General features: G+C 46.2%; 1 protein-coding gene across 1 annotated transcript in view; it reads right to left on the reverse strand.

Moving 5' to 3' along the window:
• LOC102943481 (NACHT, LRR and PYD domains-containing protein 3) overlaps positions 1–25103 on the reverse strand; it is a 509145-nt gene that overhangs the window by 246276 nt on the left and 237766 nt on the right. Inside the window, exon 12 of the mRNA XM_043549314.1 lies at positions 15772–15942. Coding sequence (XP_043405249.1) covers positions 15772–15942 — 171 coding nt within the window. The remainder of the gene's footprint in view (positions 1–15771; positions 15943–25103) is intronic.

The following is a 25103-nucleotide window of genomic DNA, read 5'->3' on the forward strand; positions in this document are numbered from 1 at the left end:
TGTAACCAACCTACAAAACACCTCCGAGACTCTTTAGCCCTTGCTAGAGAAAACCTAAAAGATGCTCAGGAAGAGCAAAAGGCCTGGTATGATAACCATGCCAGACAGCAATCCTTCAAAGTAGGGGACCAGGTCATGGTCTTGCAGGCACTCTAGGCCCATAAGATGGAAGCATCATGGGAAGGGCCATTCACGGTCCAAGAGCGCCTGGGAGCTGTTAACTATCTCATAGCATCCCCCACCTCAAACCTAAAGCCTAAAGTGTACCATGTTAATTCTCCAAAGCCCTTTTATTCCAGGGAATTAAAGGTTTGTCAGTTTACAGCCCAGGGAGGAGATGATGCTGAGTGGCCTGAAGGTGTCTACTACGAAGGGAAAAGTGATGGTGGCGTGGAAGAGGTGAACCTCTCCATGACCCTTGGACGTATGCAGTGACAGCAGATCAAGGAGCTGTGCACTAGCTTCGCGCCGACGTTCTCGGCCACCCCAGGACGGACCGAATGGGCATACCACTCCATCGACACAGGTAATGCTCACCCAATTACAGCCCAACCTTACCGGGTGTCTCCTCAAGCTAAAACTGCTGTAGAACGGGAGATCCAGGATATGTTACAGATGGGGGTAATCCGCCCTCTGGCAGTGCATGGGCATCTCCAGTGGTTCTAGTTCCCAAACCAGATGGAGAGATACGTTTTTGCGTGGACTACCGTAAGCTAAATGCTGTAACTCGTCCAGACAACTATCCAATGCCATGCACAGATGAACTATTAGAGAAACTGGGACGGGCATAGTTCATCTCTACTTTGGACTTAACCAAGGGGTACTGGCAGGTACCGCTAGATGAATCTGCCAAGGAAAGGTCAGCCTACACCACACATCTCGGGCTGTATGAATTTAATGTACTCCCTTTCAGGCTGTGGAATGCACCCGCCACCTTCCAAAAACTTGTAGATGGTCTCCTAGCGGGATTAAGATTCGCCTACCTTGATGATGTGGCCATATGTTCGGATTCCTGGGCAGAACACCTGGAACATCTACAAAAAGTCTTCGAGCGCATAAGGGAGGCAGAACTAACTGTTAAGGCGAAGAAATGTCAAATAGGCCTAAACAGAGTGACTTACCTTGGACACCAGGTGGGTCAAGGAACTATCAACCCCCTACAGGCCAAAGTGAATGCTATCCAAAAATGGCCTGTCCCAAAGTCAAAGAAACAGGTTCAATCCTTCTTAGGCTTGGTCGAATATTACAGGTGACATTACACTACAGCCAAATCGCTGCCCCACTGACAGATCTAACCAAAAAGAAAAGCCAAATGCAGTTCAGTGGACTGATGAGTGTCAGAAGACCTTTAACCAGCTTAAAGCAATACTCATGTCTGACCCTGTGCTAAGGGCCCCAGACTTTGACAAACCGTTCCTAGTAACCACAGATGCATCCGAGCATGGTGTGGGAGCAGTTTTAATGCAGGAAGGACTGGATCAAGAATTCCATCCTGTCATGTTTCTCAGCAAAAAACTGTCTGAGAGGGAAAGCCACTGGTCAATCAACGAAAAGGAATGTTACGCCATTGTGTACGCGCTAGAAAAGCTACACCCATATGTTTGGGGTGGCGTTTCCAGCTAAAAACCGACTATGCTGCGCTGAAGTGGCTTCATACCGTCAAGAACAATAACAAAAAACTTCTTCAGTGGAGTTAGCTCTCCAAGATTTTGATTTCGACATACAACACATTTCAGGAGCTTCCAACAAAGTGGCTGATGCACTCTCCCGTGAAAGTTTCCCAGAATCAACTGGTTAAAATCATCCTTGAAATGTGGAAATTATTGTTAGTTTTTATATAATCAGTAGTATATTTAGAGATGCATGTGTCTTACTAATTCTGTTTTCTCCTAGAGCTCCAGGAAGAAATCACAGCCAGTGTGGAGCAGGCTGTCCAACACCATCTGTGATTTGGGGGGCATGTCATAAACATACAGCTAAGGGTAGCACAAAATCCCTCCTTTACCTGTAAAGGGTTAATCAGTTCCATTAACCTAGTTGTCACCTGACCAGAAGGACCAATTGGGAAAGAAGATACTTTCAAATCTGGGGCAGGGGAGGGGAGGCTTTGTTTTGTGCTCTGTGGGGGCTCTCTCCGAGACAAAGAGAGAGAGACCGAGCAAGTAATCCAGCTCCTACTGAAATGATACATCTAACATTGCAGAAATAGTAAGTAATAGCAAGGAAATGTGTTAGATCATCTTTTGTTTTAGCTTGTGAATTTTCCCTATGCTAAGAGGGAGGTTTGTTCCTGTTTTTGTAACTTTGAAGCTGAGCCTAGAGGGGAATCCTCTGTTTTAAATCTTTTTATTACCCTGTAAAATTACCTTCCATCCTGATTTTAAAGTGGTGCTTCTTTTACTTTTTTTCTTTATAATAAAGTTCTGGTTTTTTAAGAATCTGATTAGTTTTTAGTGTCCTAAAAACCCAAGGGTCTGGTCTGTGCTCACCTTGTTTACCTATCTGGGCGGTAGATTATTCTCAAGCCTCCCCAGAGAGCGGGGATGAAGGGGTTTGGGGGAATATTTTGCGGAAACAGTAACTCCAAGTGATCCTTTTCCTGAATCTTTGTCTACCTCACTTGGTGGTGGCAGCAGTACCCATCCAAGAACAAAGAAGGATTTGTGTCTTGTGGAAGTTTTTAACCTAAGCTGGTAGAAATAAGCTTAGGGGGTCTTTCATGCGGGTCCCCACATCTGTACCCCAGAGTTCAGAGTGGGGAGGGAACCCTGACAGGCACTCTGATTATTAAGTAGCTCTGCCTTAAAAACCTTAACCATAGAAAAGAGAGACGATATCCATTTTAAAAAAGGCACACTTCTGGAACCGAGAAACACAAGAATGAGCACAGCTCCCTACACAAGACAGTCTGGTTGTGCAGTTAAAGCCCTGGATGAGAACTTGGGAGATCTGTGTTCAGTTACTGGCTCTACCATATACTATCTGAGTGACCTCAGGAAAGTCATTCCATCTTTCTGAGTCCCTATTTTTCATCTGAAAAATGGGAATTGTAATATTCCTTCCCCTTCCCTTTGTCTGTCCTGGAATGAGACGGTCACACAGCATAAAGGGTTGTCTCCTCTTCAAGGAACTCAGTCCAACACCAAACTCCCAAGCAGAAACCTGCTTCCAGAATAGACTGTAATCAGAGCACAAGGCAGACAGCAAACTCTCTGGCTGCTTGCACAGTTCCCTCCTTCCCAAAACTGCTTCTCCACCAAATCTTGCAAAACCCAATAAAACTAACACAACACATGTTACCCCAAGACTAAAACCTTGCTTACATGATAAAAAAGAACTTGGAAGACTATAACAGAACTGCCTGGTGACACCTTCCAATACAACATGTCCAGTGCCCAACACACTGAGGCCCTTATAGTGGTTGGGGTACTTAAGCAATACTGTAATACACTAATAATTAAATGACAAAAATCTTGTTTAATTCAGAGTTAAGGTTGCCCAGTGATAGCTCACGCCCTTCTCACACTTCAGAAAACCAGGAAATACAGAGTGAAGGTAAACATCCACACAACCTTAACTCTGCCCGCTGGAGCTGTCAATAGTCACTGGGAATTAAGTGCATCCCCTACAGATGCATTCACCATGTTAGGTGTAACTGTACTGAATGGTTCAGGAATAAGTTGAAGCAGCTTGGAAGAGCTGTGACTGTGATATGAGGAGATCTATGGATTAGCTTGAGGAGTGTCTTCATAGAGCTGTGACCCTGATATGAGGGGATCTGCGTCTGAGTCTCCTCTGTGTGTATTCTCAAAAGAAAGAGGATGTGAACCACGAGGTTCCAGTCTGCATCATTTCAGCAGAGAATTGTGGAGGTTGTGTCAGTAGCAGGGCACTGGGGTGCTATGGCAATTGTCAGTGGTGAGGTGGGATATGAGAGCAGTCTGTGGATTTAATGATGGGTAGGAGAAAGTATAGGTTGAGGTAGTAACCTGTGTGCAAGTCTGAAGGGATTGTAAAGGGTATGAAGGGGTTGTTAAATTTTACAAGTGTGGCATTCTCTCCGGGGAGTAGGCTCAGTGTTTGAGTGTAGGTCAAGGGCAGGTAGCACCTGTCCATCACAATGGAAAGGCAGAGTGCAAGTGTGTGTATTATGGGCATTCTGCGACATCACTCAGAGAGGGAAGAGTTAAGGTTCTGTGGGCATTTGCCTTAATTTATTTTTTCCCAGATATTTACAATTCATTCTCAGATTTCTACCCAGGGCGGGTTTCACACCTCAAAGTTGAAAGCTCAGAGGGGTGGTAAGTGGCCCATTCATCTCAATGAGATGTTGTCAGCTGAAAGAGAATAACCTATGGGGATGAAGACAGCCTGAAAAAATAGCTCTGAGACATGTGAACTGCTCCATTCATTTCTGTGGGTGTTCCACCTGTCTCAGGCATGTGTTCTTGGTGCATGCTCTGAGCATGACCTGTTCTAAGCTAGCGGGCAGGGCTTCCCCAGATCCTGGCTCACATGTGGGATAGGGAAACAGGCTCAGACACCCACAACAGGCAAGCCCCCTGGCACCCACCTCATTTGAGGGGGGGAACGGATGAAGGTCAGACTCCCATAGATGGGCACCGACTCCCAGAGCCAAGCACACATGGAGAGGCGGGGGACAGGGAGCGGGGCTCAGATACCACCAAAGGGACAGTGACTTCCAGATTACATGGAGGGGTTAGAGAGAGGGGCTCAGAAACCCCAGAAAGGCAATCCTCCTTCAGAACCTGGCTCAAATGAGGGGGCAGTGATGGGGGTCACACCCCATAGATGGTCAGGAGCCCCCTAGAGCCTCACACTTACACACGAGCATGAAGAAGAGTTCAGACACCACCAGGGGGACAAGGGACCCCAAGTCACATAAGGAATAGGAAGAGGGGCTCAGACCCCCCTGGAAAAGCAAGCCCCCCCCTGAACCTGGTTCACATGAGGGAAGCAAGGAAGGGGGAGGTCATGACCCTGTAGATGGATTGGGGGAAACCCAGATTGTGGCACACACAAACCACTGCGGCACACACATTCCCCTGTGCCTCTAGACCCCATTATCTGAGCCTTAACCCTCTTCCCACCTACTTTTTCACCCCAATCACCCTCCTCTCTAAGCGAGCATTTGCTTGTGTGGCTTTTTTTCACACAATAGTTTCAGCACCTTCTGCATTTTCTGCCATACTCAGATTCTGTTCCCCCAAAATTAAAATCCCCCTGTAATAGATGTAGATTGGAGTAATATGCCTGCTTCTTTTACCTCAGATTTCTGCCCCTGATTGGATTTGGACTCTCAGTGCCATGGGTTGTACTCAGATGCAATTACCATAACACATCCACAGAGCCACCCAGGTCCTGTGATAGGTGGTTTTCCAGACAGTAGACTGTTTCTGCACATGACAGTAGCTGAGGCACATCATTTAGACCATCCAACTGCTGGGCCACAAATCATGATTAAAGGAGAAGCATATGGAGGTTCTCTTGACCAAATCAATGCTGTATCTGGTCATGAACACTGAGATGCAGGGAGCCCATTAACTGGTAAAGTGGGCCTAAAATTGTGGAAGAGTTTCTGTACAAGCACCAAATTTGGTCGCTCAATGGCCAGAGTGTTTGGCTTCCCGTCAGAGTTGGTGAAACAAGATCCATCATGCAAATATTTTATAATGTAAGCTAAAAAAAAACCCTTCGCACAAAGTTAAATCTTTGTTTTTAATCTTGACTTCTGTCAGGGTAAATCCCCCCACTCTGAACTCTAGGATACAGATGTGGGGACCCACATGAAAGACCCCCTAAGCTTATATTCTACCAGCTTAGGTTAAAACTTCTCCAAGGCAAAATTCCCCCCCTTGTCCTTGCACTGGTATTGCTGCCAACACCAAGTGATTTACACAAAAATTCAGGGAAGGGTCACTTGGAATCCCTATCCTCCCATATATCCCCCAAGGCTCCTTTACCCCCATTCCTGGGGAGGCTTGAGAATAAAATACCAACCAGTTGCTTCAGCAATGTGAGCACAACCAGACCCTTTGTCTTCAGGACACTGAAATCAATCAGGTTCTTAAAAGAAGAACTTTTATTATAAAGAAAAAAAGTAAAAGAATCACACCTGAAAAATCAGGATGAAAGGTAACTTTTACACGGTAATAAAAAGATTTAAAACACAGAGGATTCCCCTCTGGGGTCAGCTTCACAGTTACAAAAACAGGAATGAAATACATACCACAGGGAAATTCTCTAGCACAGGGAAATTCACAAACCAAAACAAGAGATAACCAAACACATTTCCTTGCCCTACTCACAGTTCCTGTGGTTTTAGATGGATTATTCCAGGTATGGTTTTAGGAGATAATGTGCCTGCTGGCATTTCCCTCTGTCCGGAGAGAGAACAACCCACAGAACAACAAAACAAATCCTTCCCCCCCTTCCTCACTGGTCCTTCTGGTCAGGTGCCAACTTGGTCATTTGAACTGCTTAACCGCTTACAGGTAAGGCAATCCAGTTCAGGTGCCAAGGAGGGATTTTATGCTACAGAATGGGCTGGCATACATAAAAGTTGCTATCCTTCCCCCTATATTCATGACATGCCCCTCAAATCACAGACGGTGCTGGACAGCCTGTTTCACACTGGCTCTGATTTCTTCCTGGAGCTCTAGGAGAAAACAGAGTTAATAAGATACATGCACCTTTAATTTTACTACCAATTACATGAAGACTAGACAGTATTTTCCACATTTCAAGGGCTAAAATGACTTAGAATACAGGGACATTTTTACCCAGCTGATTCTGGGCAACTTTCATGGGAGAGTGCATCAGCCACTTTGTTAGAAGCTCCTGAAATGTGTTGAATTTCAAAATCAAAATCTTGAAGAGCTAAACTCCACCGAAGAAGTTTCTTGTTATTTTCCTTGATGGTATGAAGCCACTTCAGTGCAACATGGTCGGTCTGCAGGTGGAAACACCATCCCCAAACGTAAGGGCGTATCTTCTCCGGAGCGTACACAATGCCATAACATTCCTTCTAGCAACCTGATTAGGAAACTACTGAATAACTGCATCCAGGTTCACCTGTCCACTGCAATATCCAGTTGGGTTTAGGCCTAGACATAGAACAGAGATGGCTCTGATGAGGCCGAGAATGCTTTGTTCCCAGCTCTCACATCCTTAGTCCTGGGCTTTGTGAATGGCAGTGTCCCAGAGGAGCCCAGCAATCACAGCAGTTCACAGATCAAAATTTGGTCCTTCATGTTACCGTAGTTAGAGCCGTATTATTATTATTATTTGTATTACAGTAGTAGAACTCACCTTTATCCTCATTGCTCTGTTCCTCCGTTGGAGCACAGTGCTGTATAACTTTAGGAATCTGGTCTGGAGTCTGGCGTCTATGATGCGCTGGTTAGTAGGTTCCCAGTTGATGAGTGATTTTTCTGCACAATCTGTTATAATGAGAATTACTCCCTCTAAGTGCATGTTGTCACTACGCCCTGAATAAATCAGATATTTCTTCTCTTGCCTGAAGCACTTCTTATCCACATCTCTCAATCTGCTCTCACCGATGCCCAGGATTTCAAGTCTATACTTGTCCATAACTCTCATGATCTGCAGGATCGTTGTTGTGTGAAACATTGTTCTCACATACCAGTAACCAGCCCTGAAGCGTTTTCTTGCTTTCAGCATCCAACTTTTCAGGAACTTGGCTTCCAGAGACTGGCTTTCATCAGGAGCCTTCCTGAAGAGCAAAGGGGCAGCAGTGTTCATTTTTACTGGAATGGTAGCCTGGTTCTGTTTCTATAACTGGTGAGGTGTTTTTACAAGATGACGTGTTTAGCCTTGCACTCAACCCTCCCTGCTTTATCTGGGCTTGGGACTGAAAGACACAGGCACAAGATGTAGCAATGCAGAAGTGTATTAGTAACGCAAACACCAGTCTAGGATAGGTAGACAGCAAATGCCAGGAAGACCGAGACTTAGCTAATGATATTACGCTATTGAGCAACAGCCCCAAAAATTTACAAAGTCAGACAACTTGGGAAAAATAGCAGGCTAAGCAGGGCTCAGAGTTAATTATGCTAAAGCAAACATCCGTGAACCCCAGAGGTCAAGCAGTAACAGCACATTAGAATTCAAAAATATCAGACAAATTGTTCTACTTTCTTATCTCAGAAGCACCATATTGACCATCAGATACCTCCAGAAGGAAGTGACATCAAGTATAGGAAAGTATCAGAGGGGTTGCTGTCTTAGTCTCTATCCACAAAAACAATGAGGAGTCCCGGAGGCACTTTAAAGACTAACAGATTTTTTGGCATAAGTTTTTGTGGGTAAAAAATCCACTTCTTCAGATGCATGGAGTGAAAATTACATATATGAGCATAAATATACTGGCACATGAAGAGAAGGGAGTTACCTTACAAGTGGAGAACCAGTGTTGACAAGGCCAGTTCAGTCAGGGTGGATGAGGTCCTCTCCCAATAATTGGTGAGGAGGTGTCAATACCAAGAGAGGGAAAATTGCTTTTGTAGTGAGTAAGCCACTCCCAGTCCGTATTCAAGCCCAAATTAATGGTGTTAAGTTTGCAAATGAATTGTAGTGCTGCAGTTTCTCTTTGAAGTCTGTTTTTGAAGTTTTTTTGTTGAAGGATGGCTCCTTTTAAATCGGTTATTGAATGTCTAGGGAGATTGAAGTGTTCTCGTACTGGCTTTTGTATGTTACCATTCCTGATGTCTGATTTGTGTCCATTTATTCTTTTACGTAGGTACTGTCCAGTTTGGCCAATGTACATGGCAGAGGGGCATTGTTGGCACATGATGGCTTATATCACATTAGTAGATGTGTAGGTGAATGAGCCCTGATGGTGTGGCTGATGTGTTTGGGTCCTATGCTGGTGTCACTAGAGTAGATATGGGGACAGAGTAGGCAACGAGGTTTGTTACAGGGATTGGTTCCTGGGTTAGTGTTTCTGTGGTGTGGTGTGCAGTTGTTGGTGAGTATTTGCTTCAGGTTGGGGGGCTGTCTGTAAGCGAGGACTGGCCTGCTTCCCAAGAGAATGAGGGATCATTTTCCAGGATAGGTTCTAGATCGTAGATGATGCTCTGGAGAAGTTTTAGAAGTACAGCTGGGGCTGTAGGTGATGGCCAGTGGCGTTCTGTTATTTTCCTTGTTGGGCCTGTCCTGCAGTAGGTGACTTCTGGGTACCCATCTCGCTCTGTCAATCTGTTTCCTCACTTCCTCAGGTGGGTATTGTAGTTTTAGGAATGCTTGATAAAGATCTTGTAGGTATTTGTCACTGGCTGAGGGTTTGGAGCAAATGCGGTTGTATAGGAATAGTATAGGAAAGGCATTTACTAAACTCAGCAATGTATGGAAACCAAAGATATTCAGCACCAGAATAAAACTGAGAATCTTCAAACATAATCTCAGTGTCAACATAAGGCTGCTAGAGCTTGAGAGCTACGAAGCTTTACTCAGAAAACTAGATGCCTTCGAAAATAAGTGCCTGCAAAAGATTCTTGGCATTGGTTGGAAAGACGTCGTCATCAACAAAAAGATCTGAGAAATCACCAGCGAGCAGCTCATTTCCAACACAATCTGAGGGCACACTGAACATATTTGGGGCATGTACACCAGATACCAACACAGACTCCCACATGAAGTCATCAAGTGGAAATCAAATTCTGTGAGAAAACAAGGGTGCCCAAGAGAAACCTTGAGCAGAAGCCTTAGCAGAGAGGGCAGAATAGTCCATCTCAACATCTTAGAGCAAATGGAAGCAGCAGCAGATGACAGAGAGGAACGGAAGAGACTGGTTTACACCCTGTGTGCCAACATTGGCATGGGAATGATGTAATCAAATAATGTAGTAGTGCCTGGGGCTCGCCCTAGAACACGGCCTCATTGTGCTAGGAGCTGTACAGAGTAGTAACTAGTCCCTCTCCTGAAGAGTTTATGATGTAATTAGACAAGACAGACAAAAGGGAGGGGACAGGGACAGAACACACAAGCAGAATGAACAGTGCAATAGTGACCTTTTGTTTGTTATTTTGTTGTGGGAGGAAGGTGGGTGAATCTTTGCATTTGGGTTTTCCATAATTCTTTGGGTGGGAGTTGCTAGGTGGGGATTAGCTACATGAAAAGAGATAGGAATGGAAGGGGACAAAGAAGGGAGGGAGGAAAGAGGTGCACAGACCATGAGGGGAGGGGAAAGGACAGAGTTGCAAGAAACAGCCAATCAGCACAAGGAAGAGAATGTCGAGAGTGACAACTTGTAGCAGGTAGACAAATTACATCAGTGTCCATCAGGCTGTTTCTCTGTCTGCTCCTACTGGCTGGGAGTCATCTCTGGTCCTTGGCTTGGTTCTGGAGTTTCATGGAGGTTTAAGACCATGGCATTAAATTGGCAACAGAAACTGACTGGCAGCTAATGGAGGGATTGGAGCACTGACCTGATGTGGTCAGAGTGACATAAACCACAGAAGAGGTGGAGAGTTCCTTTCTATCAGCTGGAACATACGCAGTGTTAGATTGAGTGTTAGGTGCAGTGAATTACAGTGATCCAGTCTGGAGATGAGAAATAGATGGAACTATTTGGCTAAGTCCTTGTCTGGGCTGAAAGTGTGAAATTTCTGAGCAAACTGGTGATTCCTATTCAAACTCTGTCACAGGTTTTACCTCTACATAACGCCTGTGAGGTGAGGGTGGGCACCTCTCTCATCCCTAAGGTCCCTTTCTGGCTGGAGATGTCACTATAGCACTGGTTTGGAGTGCAGGGTGCTGTCTCCTGACGGTCAGTCTTTGGGAGGTGTCTTCTCCTCCTTTAAGGCATGGCCACAGTCCAAGACAGAAAAAAGCAAAGAAAATAATCCTGCAACCCATAAAACAGTCTGGGCTCACCCCACTGTCCCTCGCAAGGTAAAAGATAAATAGTCTCTGAGAAGACGGCTGGGTTCCTAACACCCTGCGTGTCAGAGGCCAAGGATGAGCACCTGGGCTCTAATGAAAAGCAAAGCAGAGTAAAGATGGTTCCTCTGTCTCTCCAGAGGGTTCAGGCAGCAGAATCTCTTCTGCAGGTTCCCTGCCAACCTGCACTGGGCTGTGATCCTCTCTTTCAAGGAGCCACCCCTCTCCAGGTGCAATAGGTCTCACAGGTGTGCCAGGTTGGGGGTGAATGTGCCCTGATGAGTTCTTTAACCCCTTTCTCACTGGAGAGTGCCACCCCTCAAGACGGAAGTCAGGATCCCCCGATCCAATCCTGATTTCCCCAGTCCCAGTCAGGGCTGACTCAGCCCTCTGGAGCCCCACGGTGGAACATGCTCGGTGAAGAAGGGAGCTTTGGAGATTCTAGCTGTAAATCTGAAATAAGTCTCCACTGAGCATCGAGACTGAAAATTGGGGCAGATTTTCACAGGAACAGAAATAGGCACATCCCTGTCAGAAATGCTTCCCCTGCCAAATTTTAAATTCCTGCACCAAAGCATGGGGATGATAGAGCTTCTCACTGCAAAGTTCACTAGAATTACTTGGGGGAAAGGAGCGTGTTTTCCTAGCCTATGGATGAAAATGGATGAACCATTTAGGCTGAAATTTCACAAAAATATCCAGCTTGAAGCAGACACCCAGCATGGAAAATTTAAGTCAAATGGTTAAGGTTAGCAAAGTTATAAGCAACAGAAAACAGGGTCTACTCATGGAAGTGTCAGGCTACCATAACAGGAGGTAGTACTTCCAGCTTCACTTCAAATATGTGTACTCTACAAGGCAAAAGATAGCTTTTGACATTAGCAAATATAAAACCAACTGAAGGCACGATACATCCATTGTACATCCCAGTACAGGTTGGGTAGTGCCTTCGTAGCTCTTACAGTGTAATATTCAAAAGAAAGAGAAAGATACACGATGATACAAGAAGAAAAGTTAAGAAAGCTGACTGGTGAATTCTAGCCCTGGGTGACATATTCAGTGCCTTCTAATTTGGAAATAACCATGCTGTGCTACCTTGGGTGCATATTTTTGAAGCACAACTTGTGTGTAAGGTGAATGTGCTGAGACATTAGTTGGTTCCCAGAAGGAGTGTATGTATGCCTCCTTTTCGTATCGTACTGCTTTGTCCCTTATTAATCAACTAACCTAAGCTTGGTTATTTGATCTCTTAAATACTTTTAATATTGAACCACAAGTGTTGCCAAGCAATGGCTAGACCTCAGTGAATAGTGTTAGACTGACACGAATCATGCTCCCGGGTGGGGAGGTAAGTACCACATTCAGGTGGCAGCACCTCCTTTTTTAAGCAACAATGGCTGATGTGAGCCCCTCTCTCTGATGCTCCACCAAGTCAATTGGTTTCCCATTCCCTTCCAGACTAAATTCAAAGTCCTCGTACTAATTGTCAAGACCCTAAATAGGGTATGAGAACTCCACATTGCAACTTGCATCAGTGTAACTGAACTGGAAGCTGCAATAATGCAGTGCATCCACACTAGCAGTTCTATCTTGGGTGCACACAATGTACTTCTCAAGCTTCCTTCCCCACTCTGAACTCTAGGGTACAGATGTGGGGACCTGCATGAAAGACCCCCTAAGCTTATTCTTACCAGCTTAGGTTAAAAACTTCCCCAAGGTACAAACTTTGCCTTGTCCTGGAACCATATGCTGCCACCACCAAGCGTTTTAAACAAAGAACAGGGAAAGAGCCCACTTAGAGACGTCTTCCCCCAAAATATCCCCCCAAGCCCTACACCCCCTTTCCTGGGGAAAGCTTGATAAGAATCCTCACCAATTTGTACAGGTGAACACAGACCCAAACCCTTGGATCTTAAGAACAGTGAAAAAGCAATCAGGTTCTTAAAAGAAGAATTTTAATTAAAGAAAAGGTAAAAGAATCACCTCTGTAAAATCAGGATTGTAACTACCTTACAGGGTAATCAGATTCAAAACATAGAGAATCCCTCTAGGCAAAACCTTAAGTTACAAAAAGACACAAAAACAGGAATATACATTCCATTCAGCCATTAAACAAAAGGAAATCTAACGCATTTCTGGCTAGATTACTTACTAACTTAACAGGAGTTGTGAGTCTGCATTCCTGATCTGTTCCCGGCAAAAAGCATCACACGGACACACCAAACCCTTTGTTCCCCCCACCTCCAGATTTGAAAGAATCTTGTCCCCCCATTGGCCATTTTGGGTCAGGTGCCAATGGGGTTACCTTAGCTTCTTAACCCTTTACAGGTGAAAGGGTTTCGTCTCTGGCCAGGAAGGGTTTTATAGCACGGTATACAAAAAGATGGTTACCCTTCCCTTTATATTTATGACAGTACTACATTCACTAGGAGTGCACTCTACATGTTGCAGGGCCTTGGGGTTGTTGCACCTATCCTGCATTTCCTCGCGCTGCTTCCTGGAGCATATGCATAATGTCTACAGCTTATAGTTTTTGTGTACATGTAGTCATTCTTTTTGGTTTGCTGCGCCTGCTTTAAATGGTTGTGACCTGCACAAGGAGCTGCAAATGTGTTGTGAGCAGCAACACCCTCACACTTATAGACGCCATGACAGAGGGTCAGCAGCTTCTACTGCCACTCCCACCACCCCAAAACATGTGCTGAGCCTGAAGGCCCAGAGTGGATCATGAAGAGCACCAGCAGCTTTGGGGGTTGGTGGTCAGGGCGGTGAGGAGTTGGATTTAATTTGCTTTTAATTCATTTCTTCAGTCATGTTTGTTAGTTTTTTAGACAGTTTGCTTGTGTGTCTAAATTTTGTTATTTTTTCAGATGTTTTGTTTGTTTAGTAGCTAAACTCAGTTTCTCTCTATCCGGTGTTTTCCTTTAGGAGCTAGAGATGAGAGTGCTCTGGGCCCAAAGGAAGGATACTCCTGGGGGTCCTCCATGCAGCCCAGAGAATGCTCACCAAAGTTCTTCCCCACCTTCTATAGTGGACTTCCTTGGGGCTGGAAGGATGGGAGCAATCAGTGGGTGATGGAGAACCATAGAAAAGAGGATTTAGTTGGGATGGAGGAATGCAGAGGGTAGGGTTCATCCGGGTGTTAATTTGTTAATTCATTACCATGCCCTGTGTTCTCTTTAGCACATCGCAGGAGAGTGGAAATTGCTGCAGATGCTGTCAACAGGCAGCCATTATGCATTGTGGGGTGTCTGTACTCATGCACGTAAATCAGGGGTTAGTCAGCACTGCCATGTTGTAGCATTTTATATTTTTGCACAAGAATTCCCAATGCAGCAAATAATTTTTTTAAGTTGACATGTGTTTGAAGTACTAATGCTATAACATTGTATTTCTCATTCATTGTGTCTTTGTAAATCTGAGGGGTGGATGTTTGGGGCCAGGCCAAGCAGAGACCAACTAGTCTCCCCTCACCTACTCTGGGGCTGGCATACAGCAGGGATATGAGTGGCACAGCTTGCTGAAAAATGGAAACAATTCTCTTTGGAATATTTTGTTTAGTACTTCATCCATTTTTGAACCAAAATTATGAATTTTTGCACCTAACTCCAGTGAGAGGCTTGGCAGGTGACAGAATGAGCTTCATAGAGTTTAAGGCCACAAGAGACTATTAGCTCATCTAGTCTGCCCTCCTGCACATCACAGGCCATTACATTTCCCCTAAAGTTCCCTGTGTTGAGCCCAGTGATTCTGAATTATCAAAATGCTCATGGAAGGATGGGCAGGGGCAGTGTGGAACTGCACTGGGAGAAGACTCGTTGCACGACTGCAGCTGTTTTGCAAGTGCTTGTGCTAGAACAGAGCAGAGGGACGTGGTGGTGGAAAATATGTGATTGTATTTCCTCTGAGCAGGTTAAGCACCAGAGGTGATGGGATTCCTTGGGCACAGCTGTACGCACGTTTGTGTGTGGCTGTGCAGTGTTACAGGTATGGTACGGAGTTGTGCTATTGCTATTTGCCAAGGCCAATGGCCTGTAGCAGACAGTCTCAACTGTGCTCCACAGGGACAATCTCACTGGAGATGCCCAGGTTCACACTCCAGAGCATTGGAGCAGACTGTTCTCAACAGCTAGAACTCAGCTGTAGAACTGCTTCTGAGAGAGGAAAAGACTGAGCCCTGGCCTGGCCATGGTCAGAGCAAAATCCAAGATCACCTCTTCGCTAAAACCCTTGCCAGGAACAACACCAGGGTCAGCATGAGTTGGAGGTGGTGTAATAAGAGAAAAGAAAATTGGGTTGGTGTGACAGAGCGGCCTTGGCAAAGGGTCCGCTGTTCTTTGCAAACAGCTCTCACCTAAGTCCGGACAAACTCAGTAGAACAAACACATCTTACAGGATATTTATTCGTCAAGTATAACATGTAACATATCTACAGAACACTGTGTTGTCTACCCTTGCCACATCCCATAACAGTCAATGGAAAACCACTAAAGACCATGGCAAATGATCAAAACCACTTGGAGGTGAAAAGGAACATCACAGCAGGCCGGGGATCACCCTGGCTATGAATATAACAAATGATGGTTTTCAGTATAACAGAGTGTAGGCAAAGGCACTCTGTATTTACTAAGGAAAGTCTCTGAGGAGCTCAGGGAGCTGTCCTGAATATTTGGATCCTGGTTCTTACCCAGCTACTACTAGGGTAACGAGGTGACTCTCAGTCCCCGAGAAACATCAGAGTGGAACAGAGAGAAAAAAAATCTTCTCCCCTCCACCATCTCTCACTGCATCAAGCACTTTACACAGAGGACACCTGTAAATACACAGAGGAGGCCAAATGTTACTTACTCCAATTTCTGCAGTTTGCAGTTCGGGTGTTTCAGTCCCTCACACAGCAGCCGCACTCCAGCATCTCCCAGTTTATTACCAGCCAGGTTGAGCACTGTCAGACTCTGGCTGGTTCTGAGAACAGCAGCGAGATCCCCACAGCAAGCGCCTGTGAGACGACATTTCCACAAGCTGCAGGAGAGAAACACAGAGAAGGGGGATCACAGTGTGAAGGGGGCTCGTCACAGCTGTTCTGACAGGCGGCCCCGCCCACCAGCCCTTCTCCCTGACCAATCCACATGCTACACCAACTCTCCCAACCCCCACCCTATTGCAATGAGAAACCAGTGTTGGATGGGACTTCCTGCCTAAGCCGCACCCCTTGCACTTGACTCTTGACCAATCAGGACTGTGAATGACCCAGACACCCCAATCCTTAAACCTCTGCCATTGACCAATAAGGATTAAGGTTTGGGGTAAAACTTCCTCACTAAGCACCGCCCCTCACCCTTTCCACTGACCAACCAGAATTTAAGGGGCAGCCGTCTGGCTACCCTAAGTCCCACCTACCCAGCTCTCAGCCAATCAGACTGGACTTGGCACTGATCAGCCCTGGGATGGTGCGACCCAATCAGAGCAGGCCCATCACTACAGGGAGGCTGTAGGGGGAGCCCCCTCCCCAGGCAGCTGGGCCAGGCTCAGAGCCGGTGGAGCTGGGAGATCCTGACCCTCCGCGCCCCCGGCACTAGCTCTGCTGCTCCCCTGCAGGACACAGACGTCTCCTGTCTCTGCCCCCAGCTCTCACCCTCAGGCCTGGGGAGGGGAGGCAGCTGTGACCAAGGCCCAGCACTGGCAGCTTCACACCCACCTTCCACTGAGACCTGGGAGCAAAGGCTGGGGGGATTGGAAGACAAAGAGGAGAACAGCCCCACAACCAGGGGGATCCCCAAGTTTCGGGAAGAAGAGACCCTGAGAGGAGGGTGACCATGTGACCCTGTTGCCAGGGTCTGTTCGAGAAACACTGGTGGAGTTATTGCAACAGAAATTTTCTGCTGGATTCTGCATCCCTCCCCGCAGAGTCTGGGCTCCTGGTGGAGCTGCCAGCCAGCAGGATGTGGAACTATGGCAGCAGCCTGGCTTTGACCATGTGCATCTCAATGACCAGCCCCCAGTATGGCTGTCATATTCTACCACTCCGCCATCCACCCTCCCTCCAGGGCTCAGAGGGAACCCTCTGCACCCCCAACAGCTGCCAAATCTTGCACACATGTAGAGACACCCCACCCATCGCATTTGTCACCTGCACGGCCTCCTCCATCACTACAGTTGCCTTCAAAATATGCAAAAAGAAAAGGAGTACTTGTGGCACCTTAGAGACTAACCAATTTATTTGAGCATGAGCTTTCGTGAGCTACAGCTCACTTCATCGGATGCAGTGAGCTGTAGCTCACGAAAGCTCATGCTCAAATAAATTGGTTAGTCTCTAAGGTGCCACAAGTACTCCTTTTCTTTTTGCGAATACAGACTAACACGGCTGTTACTCTGAAACCCTTCAAAATATGATCGCTTCGCCAAATGGGGAGGAAAGGCCTAATGTTTGAGAGAAAAAGAGCCCTGAATTTGTATTAGGGAGAGAAGCCCCCAATCCCTGGGGTCCCCCAAGTTCTGTCATGGTTGGTAGAGCCCCTGAGATATTTTGGAGAGAGGAAGAGAGGTGCCCCAATGCGATGACAGAATCTATGTTTGTGTTGAAGAGAGGAAAAAATAAATTCATGGGTGTATGTGGGAAAATACAGAGATAAACCCTAGACAGGGGAGGTAGGGAGAGGGTGTTCTTGATGAATCAACAGAGAAGAGCTCCACAAAATGTAAAGGTAAGAAAGGAGGGAAGACAAACAAGAAGTTGAGGAGAAAAAGGACCCAAAGTGGGGAGAAGACCATGATGGTAAAGAAGGACCCAACTGGGATAAAAAAGAAAAGACACCCCCCATATGAGGAGTGGTGTCGGGGGTAAGCTTTGGGAAGGACGTAGCTGTGCCAACAGTAGCAGAGTTTATTCTTTGCCCTGGGTGCTGATTAGAGTCCATTCTGGAGGCATAGTTTCTCTTTGGGAATTTGGCGCTGGGCTCAGATCTCTGGAAGAGGAGCCTCTGCTGTTTGACCCTCTCATTCCAAAACAGGTGAATAAATGTAAATATGACAAGTTTCACTTAGCGTGTACCGAGACTCCCTGTCACCGATTTCTCCTCTGATCTGCAATGTGCTGGACACCTGCCACCACTTGGCTGAGGGTAACGCTGGTGTCAGAACAGGACAGTGGTGCTAGAAGAAGGAGCAACACTACACACAGACAGACCCTGCCCTGAGGATCCTACAATATAAATAGACCAGACAGGTGAATGGTAGGGTAAGGAAATATTATTATTGTCATTTTTCAAATGGAGAATTGAGATCCATAAGAGATTGAATGACTTGCCCAAGGTCACACAGAGTGTCTTGAGTTCAATCCAGCAATTTAATGACACGACCATCCTTTCTCTTGCATAGAGCTGTGCTTTGCCCTTCATGTTTCTCAGTATCAGAAGGGCCCCCATATTTTTTAACCAACATGACCTCTTTTTTTTTCTTTTTCCCCCTCATGATTGAGGCTCTTAAGGAAGAGCTACCTACCAATCAGGTATTGAGCATTAGGGCCTGAGCTACTGATGAGGCTTCTCACCATGATACCTATTGTGATTTGCTAAAGTGTGTTGGCAGAATTCAAAAAGATCTAACTACTGACCAGACCAGACCCAAGCAAACACCTGAAGAGCTGTTGGTGGGGAAAACAAAAATTCAAAATGGGTTCCCTGGAAGTGAGGGAACTCTAGTGTGTGTGAGTGTGGGGGCAGGGAGAGGGAAGGTTGGACTGACTCAGATGTTTTTGAAATGTCAGGTGCCATTTGCGGTGTTTTAGAAATCTGCCATACATTTAAGGGCAAAATTGTGTTCTATCAGAATTACAAGAGCACTCATTGTTTTCATCTGGAATTCTGTACTAGTATGGTTTGCTAATATGTCATATTGTGATGTACTGTAAAGAGATGGGGAATACATCAAAACCATGTGACCCCAAAATAGATTTGATTATTTCCCAACAGATGCATACACAATCCAAATGCAACATCACTCAGTGGGAGACAGGAATGTTCACAAAGACATTAGCAGCTCCATGATTAAGTTTACATGCAGATTTACACTTGAAGCAGGACTGAAAACCCCTTATTTTTACTGGATTACCAGCCCAGACCCATTCTGGACACTAAGGGGTAACCCATGAGCTAGAAAAATTTCATTGCTGTCATGTTAGGCACATATTTGGCAGTAATCACCAGGGTGGACGTAGATGTGGGAAGTGGCGTGTTTTTTCTCTAATGATTAAACATTATTGATTATCCAATCTGAGAAAAATTTGAAAATCGCAAAAATGGCAACAACTCAAATAAAAAGTTTAATTTTCACCAAAAGTGGCAGAAACCTTCTAAATATGATTGATAATGCAGCTATTTACTCAAAATAGTACTGTTTTTGAAAGTTTGGGAAATACTTAGACCCAGGTGATATACTGTATGCATTTTCCAATACTTTTTTCTGTTCGTTAAAGCAAAAGTCTGTAATCATACTACATTGTGAGCTTGTACCATGAAATACAAAAGTCTGTAATCATACAAGAATATGAGCTTGTACCATGAAATGCAAAAAAAAAACCAAATTCTCATCATTTGTAGACTGGACTGATTTGAGAACAGTATTTTCCCAATCATGGGCGGAATGAATCTTGTTATGTGCACCAATATGGAGGTGATGTGTGACTAATCACCTCCATATTGTTGCACAGAACAAAGTTAATGGGGTGGGGCCAAAGGGTTCGGAGTGTAGGAGGGGTCTCAGGGTAGGGCAGAGGGTCGGGGTGTGGGGGGATGAGGGCTCTGGCTGGGGGTGAGGGCTCTGGGGTGTGGCTGGGGATGAGGGTTTGGAGTGTGGGAGGGGGCTCAGTGCTTGGCAGAGGGTTTGGGTTAGGTCTGCTGCTCAGCTGATTATATCTGCTGCCATACTGTGTAAGAAGAGATGTGGTTTCTCAGGTAGCCATCACCTATTCCATTTAAGGTTTTATAGATGAAAATGGGACCTTTACATTTTGCATAAAATCAGTAGGAAGCCAGTGCAGACAATATAGCACAAGTGTGTCGATGTTCCACTTTATAAATAGGCAAGTACAATCTATCCTAGCTGAACTTTCTGAATTGTCTTATATGATCCCAAACAGAACACACTGCAGTAATGCAATCTCAAGGTGATAAAGACCTCCAGAATTGTGATTAGGTCTGCATCTGAAACAAAAGGTTGGAAGCTTCTTGACATGTGCAGATGGAGAAAAAAAACCCCACATTCTTGACCAAATACAGGGATCATCTTTGACACTGACAAATTAATACAGGGCCATGGGGAAGAGATGGCCAGCCCTCTGTGGAGATAGAGGTGGTTAGGGACTATTTAGAAAAGCTGGACGTGCACAAGTCCATGGGGCCGGACGAGTTGCATCCGAGAGTGCTGAAGGAATTGGCGGCTGTGATTGCAGAGCCCTTGGCCATTATCTTTGAAAACTCGTGGTGAACGGGGGAAGTCCCGGATGACTGGAAAAAGGCTAATGTAGTGCCAATCTTTCAAAAAGGGAAGAAGGAGGATGCTGGGAACTACAGGCCAGTCAGCCTCACCTCAGTCCCTGGAAAAATCATGGAGCAGGTCCTCAAAGAATCAATCCTGAAGCACTTACATGAGAGGAAAGTGATCAGGAACAGTCAGCATGGATTCACCAAGGGAAGGTCATGCCTGATTAATCTAATCACCTTTTATGATGAGATTACTGGTTCTGTGGATGAAGGGAAAGCAGTGGATGTATTGTTTCTTGACTTTAGCAAAGCTTTTGACACGGTCTCCCACAGTATTCTTGTCAGCAAGTTAAGGAAGTATGGGCTGGATGAATGCACTATAAGGTGGGTAGAAAGCTGGCTAGATTGTCGGGCTCAACGGGTAGTGATCAATGGCTCCATGTCTAGTTGGCAGCCGGTGTCAAGTGGAGTGCCCCAGGGGTCGGTCCTGGGGCCGGTTTTGTTCAATATCTTCATAAATGATCTGGAGGATGGTGTGGATTGCACTCTCAGCAAATTTGCGGATGATACTAAACTGGGAGGAGTGGTAGATACGCTGGAGGGGAGGGATAGGATACAGAAGGACCTAGACAAATTGGAGGATTGGGCCAAAAGAAATCTGATGAGGTTCAATAAGGATAAGTGCAGGGTCCTGCACTTAGGATGGAAGAATCCAATGCACCGCTACAGACTAAGGACCGAATGGCTAGGCAGCAGTTCTGCGGAAAAGGACCTAGGGGTGACAGTGGACGAGAAGCTGGATATGAGTCAGCAGTGTGCCCTTGTTGCCAAGAAGGCCAATGGCATTTTGGGATGTATAAGTAGGGGCATAGCGAGCAGATCGAGGGACGTGATCGTTCCCCTCTATTTGACACTGGTGAGGCCTCATCTGGAGTACTGTGTCCAGTTTTGGGCCCCACACTACAAGAAGGATGTGGATAAATTGGAGAGAGTCCAGCGAAGGGCAACAAAAATGATTAGGGGTCTAGAGCACATGACTTATGAGGAGAGGCTGAGGGAGCTGGGATTGTTTAGTCTGCAGAAGAGAAGAATGAGGGGGGATTTGATAGCTGCTTTCAACTACCTGAAAGGGGGTTCCAAAGAGGATGGCTCTAGACTGTTCTCAATGGTAGCAGATGACAGAACGAGGAGTAATGGTCTCAAGTTGCAATGGGGGAGGTTTAGATTGGATATTAGGAAAAACTTTTTCACTAAGAGGGTGGTGAAACACTGGAATGCGTAACCTAGGGAGGTGGTAGAATCTCCTTCCTTAGAGGTTTTTAAGGTCAGGCTTGACAAAGCCCTGGCTGGGATGATTTAACTGGGAATTGGTCCTGCTTCGAGCAGGGGGTTGGACTAGATGACCTTCTGGGGTCCCTTCCAACCCTGATATTCTATGATTCTATGATTCTATGGGCAAGTTAATTCAGGCCACAGTTAAAACTCCTTATTGGTATTTAAAATCAGAACTTGGATAAAAGGCAATGTAGGATGTGCAATTCTTATCCACTGGCAGATGGAAAGATATCCCCATGACTGCAAGCTGCACTACCCAATTTCTCTGCTCCATCTCTTCTCACCTTTTTTAACTTCCCCTTCTGTGAGTTAGAAACAATAGAGAGCACTGGGAGCTGGATCTCATACCCTTAAGATTTCCTAGAGGCTGGAAATATTGCAATATATCAAAGAAGTTAAAATGAAGGTAATGAAGAGTGCTAAGGGGAAGCAGTCAGTCTGGTTCAGAGGCCCATAGTGTTGGCTTCTTTTTTAGATCTGTCTTCACAGCTCATGAGACTCTCTAGATGTGTTTAAAACACGAAAAACAAATCCACTGCCAGCAGCCTTGTTTTCATTATGAGCAACTTGCCACAACAAACCAGTATCTGTCAGGCAGGCTGCCCTGGGGCTGTGTCTACAGGTCTCCCCCCAGCCCTCTCCCTACCGGCAGCACGGAGCTCCGGAGAAGGGGTCCCTCTCTCCCAGCTGGCAGCACAGAGCTCCGGGGGAGGCAACGCAAGCAGGTCCCTGGCAGAATTTCCTATCTAAGGCAGAAGCAGGGCCTGAGAGGAGGGGGCTCAGAGAAGGAGTAAGGGAGGGGCAGTGCAAGGGTGTTTGGGTTTGTGTGAGTAGAAAGTTGGCAACCCTATGCAGCAGGCAGTCTGAAACATCAGTGTCCATTGGTCCATGCTGAAGCTGCTTCTGTGTCTGCTCGTACTGGCTGGGAGGTCTCTCTGGGCCCAGGCCTTGCTCCTCCCGGGAATTTCATGGAGGATTAAATTCATGGCATTAAAGGGGCAGTAGAGCTCACAGGGAGCCATTTGGGGGGGACTGGAGCATTGACTAGATGTGGTCATAGTGCCATAAACCATGGAAGAAGTGGTCAGTTCTTGTATTATCTGGAACGTAGGCATTGTTTTTACATTCAAGTTTAGATGCAGTGAAATAGAGTCATCCTGTCTGGAGAGGAAAAGTGGATTGAACAATATGGCTAGGTCCTCATCTGGGCAGAATGTGTGAAATTTCTGAGTAAACTGGAAATTCCTAATTAAACTATGATTTACTTTTAAAATCAGAATTATACAATGAGAGACTTTAAACAAGGAAAAAATGACACTCCGATAGCTTGGGATAGTATGATCCTAATCTCAGACACAAAAGAAGACACTGCAGAGGTAGAAACTAATAATAAACTACTGAAAAAAAATCCTAAAAAATGGTGAAACCATGAAAAGGAGAATAAGGCCTGGTCTACAGTACATGATTATTTCAGGATTAGCCGAGTTACTTTGAAATAAAACTGATTCTGTCCACACGACCAAACCAGTTTTTTTTTATTTAAAGGGCTCTTTAATCCGACTTCTGTACTCCACCTCGGCAAGTGGAGTAGCGCTAAAATCGAGATCACAGTTCCAGGTTACAGGTACTGTGGTCGCAATTCAATGATATTGGACTCCGAGAGCTATCCCAGAATGCTCCCTTGTGACTGCTCTGGACAACACTCTGAACTCCAATGCACTAGTCAGGTAGGCAGTAAAAGCCCTGGGAACTTTTGAGTTTCCTGTTTGGTCACCATCAGCACAGGTGACCATCAGCACAGTCCACCATCACAAGAGACCACACAGTCCCGGATTCGCAGACGAGCTCCAGCATGGTCTGAAGGGAGGTACTGGATCTCATTGCATGTTGGGGAGACGAATCTGTTATGGCAGAACTACGTTCCAAAAAAAGAAATGCAAATATGTACTCTAAAGTCTCCAGAGCCATGACAGAAAGAGGCTATTCTAGGGACAAAGAGCAGTGTTGTACAAAAATCAATGAGCTCAGGCAAGCGTATCAAAAAGCAGGGAGACAAACGGGCGCTCTGGGTCACAGCCCCATACATGCCACTTCTACCGTGAGCTGCATGCAGTTATGGGGGTTGATGCCACCACTACTCCACCACTATCCATGGACACCTGCAAGGGGGGAGTAGCACGGAGCGAGGAGGATGAGTTTTTGGAAGATGAAGAGGAGGAGGAAGAGGACAGTGCACAGGCGGCAAGTGGGGAATCTGTTTTCCCCCCTAGCCAGGAACTGTTCTTAATGCTGGAGCCAATAGCCTCCCCCAACTCCCAAGGCATGCTCCTGGACCATGACCCTGGAGAAGGCACTTCTGGTGAATGAGAGCTTGATCGGAGCCAGGTGGTGGGGGGTGGGGAGAAACCCAGCTGTGCTGGGATGTTCGCGTTTAGTTTAAAGGGCTCATCCCTGCTCAGAGCCTCATCGGAGCCACACGGTGTGTGTGTGGGGGGGGGAAGGTGTTGCGTGAAGCGATCATCCCAGAGAGCCCGCAGGCCCTCCTTTTATATGGCAAACCCACCAGGCATTGCTTGCTATGGGAAAGGGGGCCCAGCAGTGTGAAAGCATTGAAATGAATGCGGAAGAAGCAGAACCCCGCGTGCCCCTAGGGCTTACCATGGCTGCCTGCAAGCTGAATTCTGTTGCCTGGCCGCATGTGGTGGCTTACACCAAAGTGGCAGGCACTTCAGTATAAGAGGCAAAATGAGACCTTGTACAGAAAGAACATGTGCTGTGTACTATGAATTTCCTGTTTCACTGAGAAAGAGTGTCCCCTTTGTTCTCTAAAACGTATCTTTTAAAATACTACCCTCCCTTTTTCTCCTCCTGCAGCAGGTGCAAATGTTTCAATGCGGCCCCTATCTACTCCGTCCCAGAGGCTGGTCCAGATTAGAAGGCAGAAAAAACGAACTCAGGATGACATGCAGTCCTCCCGCACTGATAGGGCCCAGTTGAATGCGTGGAGGCAAACAATTGTGGAGTTACGTAAAGTGTTACATGAATACGAAGAGAGGAGGGACGTGCGCGATGAGAGCAGGCAGGATGCTGTGGTCAAGCTCATGGGGGAACAAACTGACATGCTACGCTGTATGGTGGATCTAATGTGGGAAAGGCAGCAAGACCACAGACTGCCGCTGCAGCCCCTGTATAACCACCCTCCCTCCTCCCCAAGTTCCATAGCCTCCTCACCCAGACGCCCAAGAACATGGCGGGGGGGGAGGCTACGGGGACCCACACAGTCAACCCCAGAGGATTGCACAAGCAGCTGAAAGCTGGCATATCCTAAATTTTGATTTGGTTTCTGGACTTGTCCTTCCCTCCTCCTCC

This window comes from Chelonia mydas, chromosome 6 (assembly GCF_015237465.2).
Source record: "Chelonia mydas isolate rCheMyd1 chromosome 6, rCheMyd1.pri.v2, whole genome shotgun sequence".
NCBI lineage: Eukaryota > Metazoa > Chordata > Testudines > Cheloniidae > Chelonia > Chelonia mydas.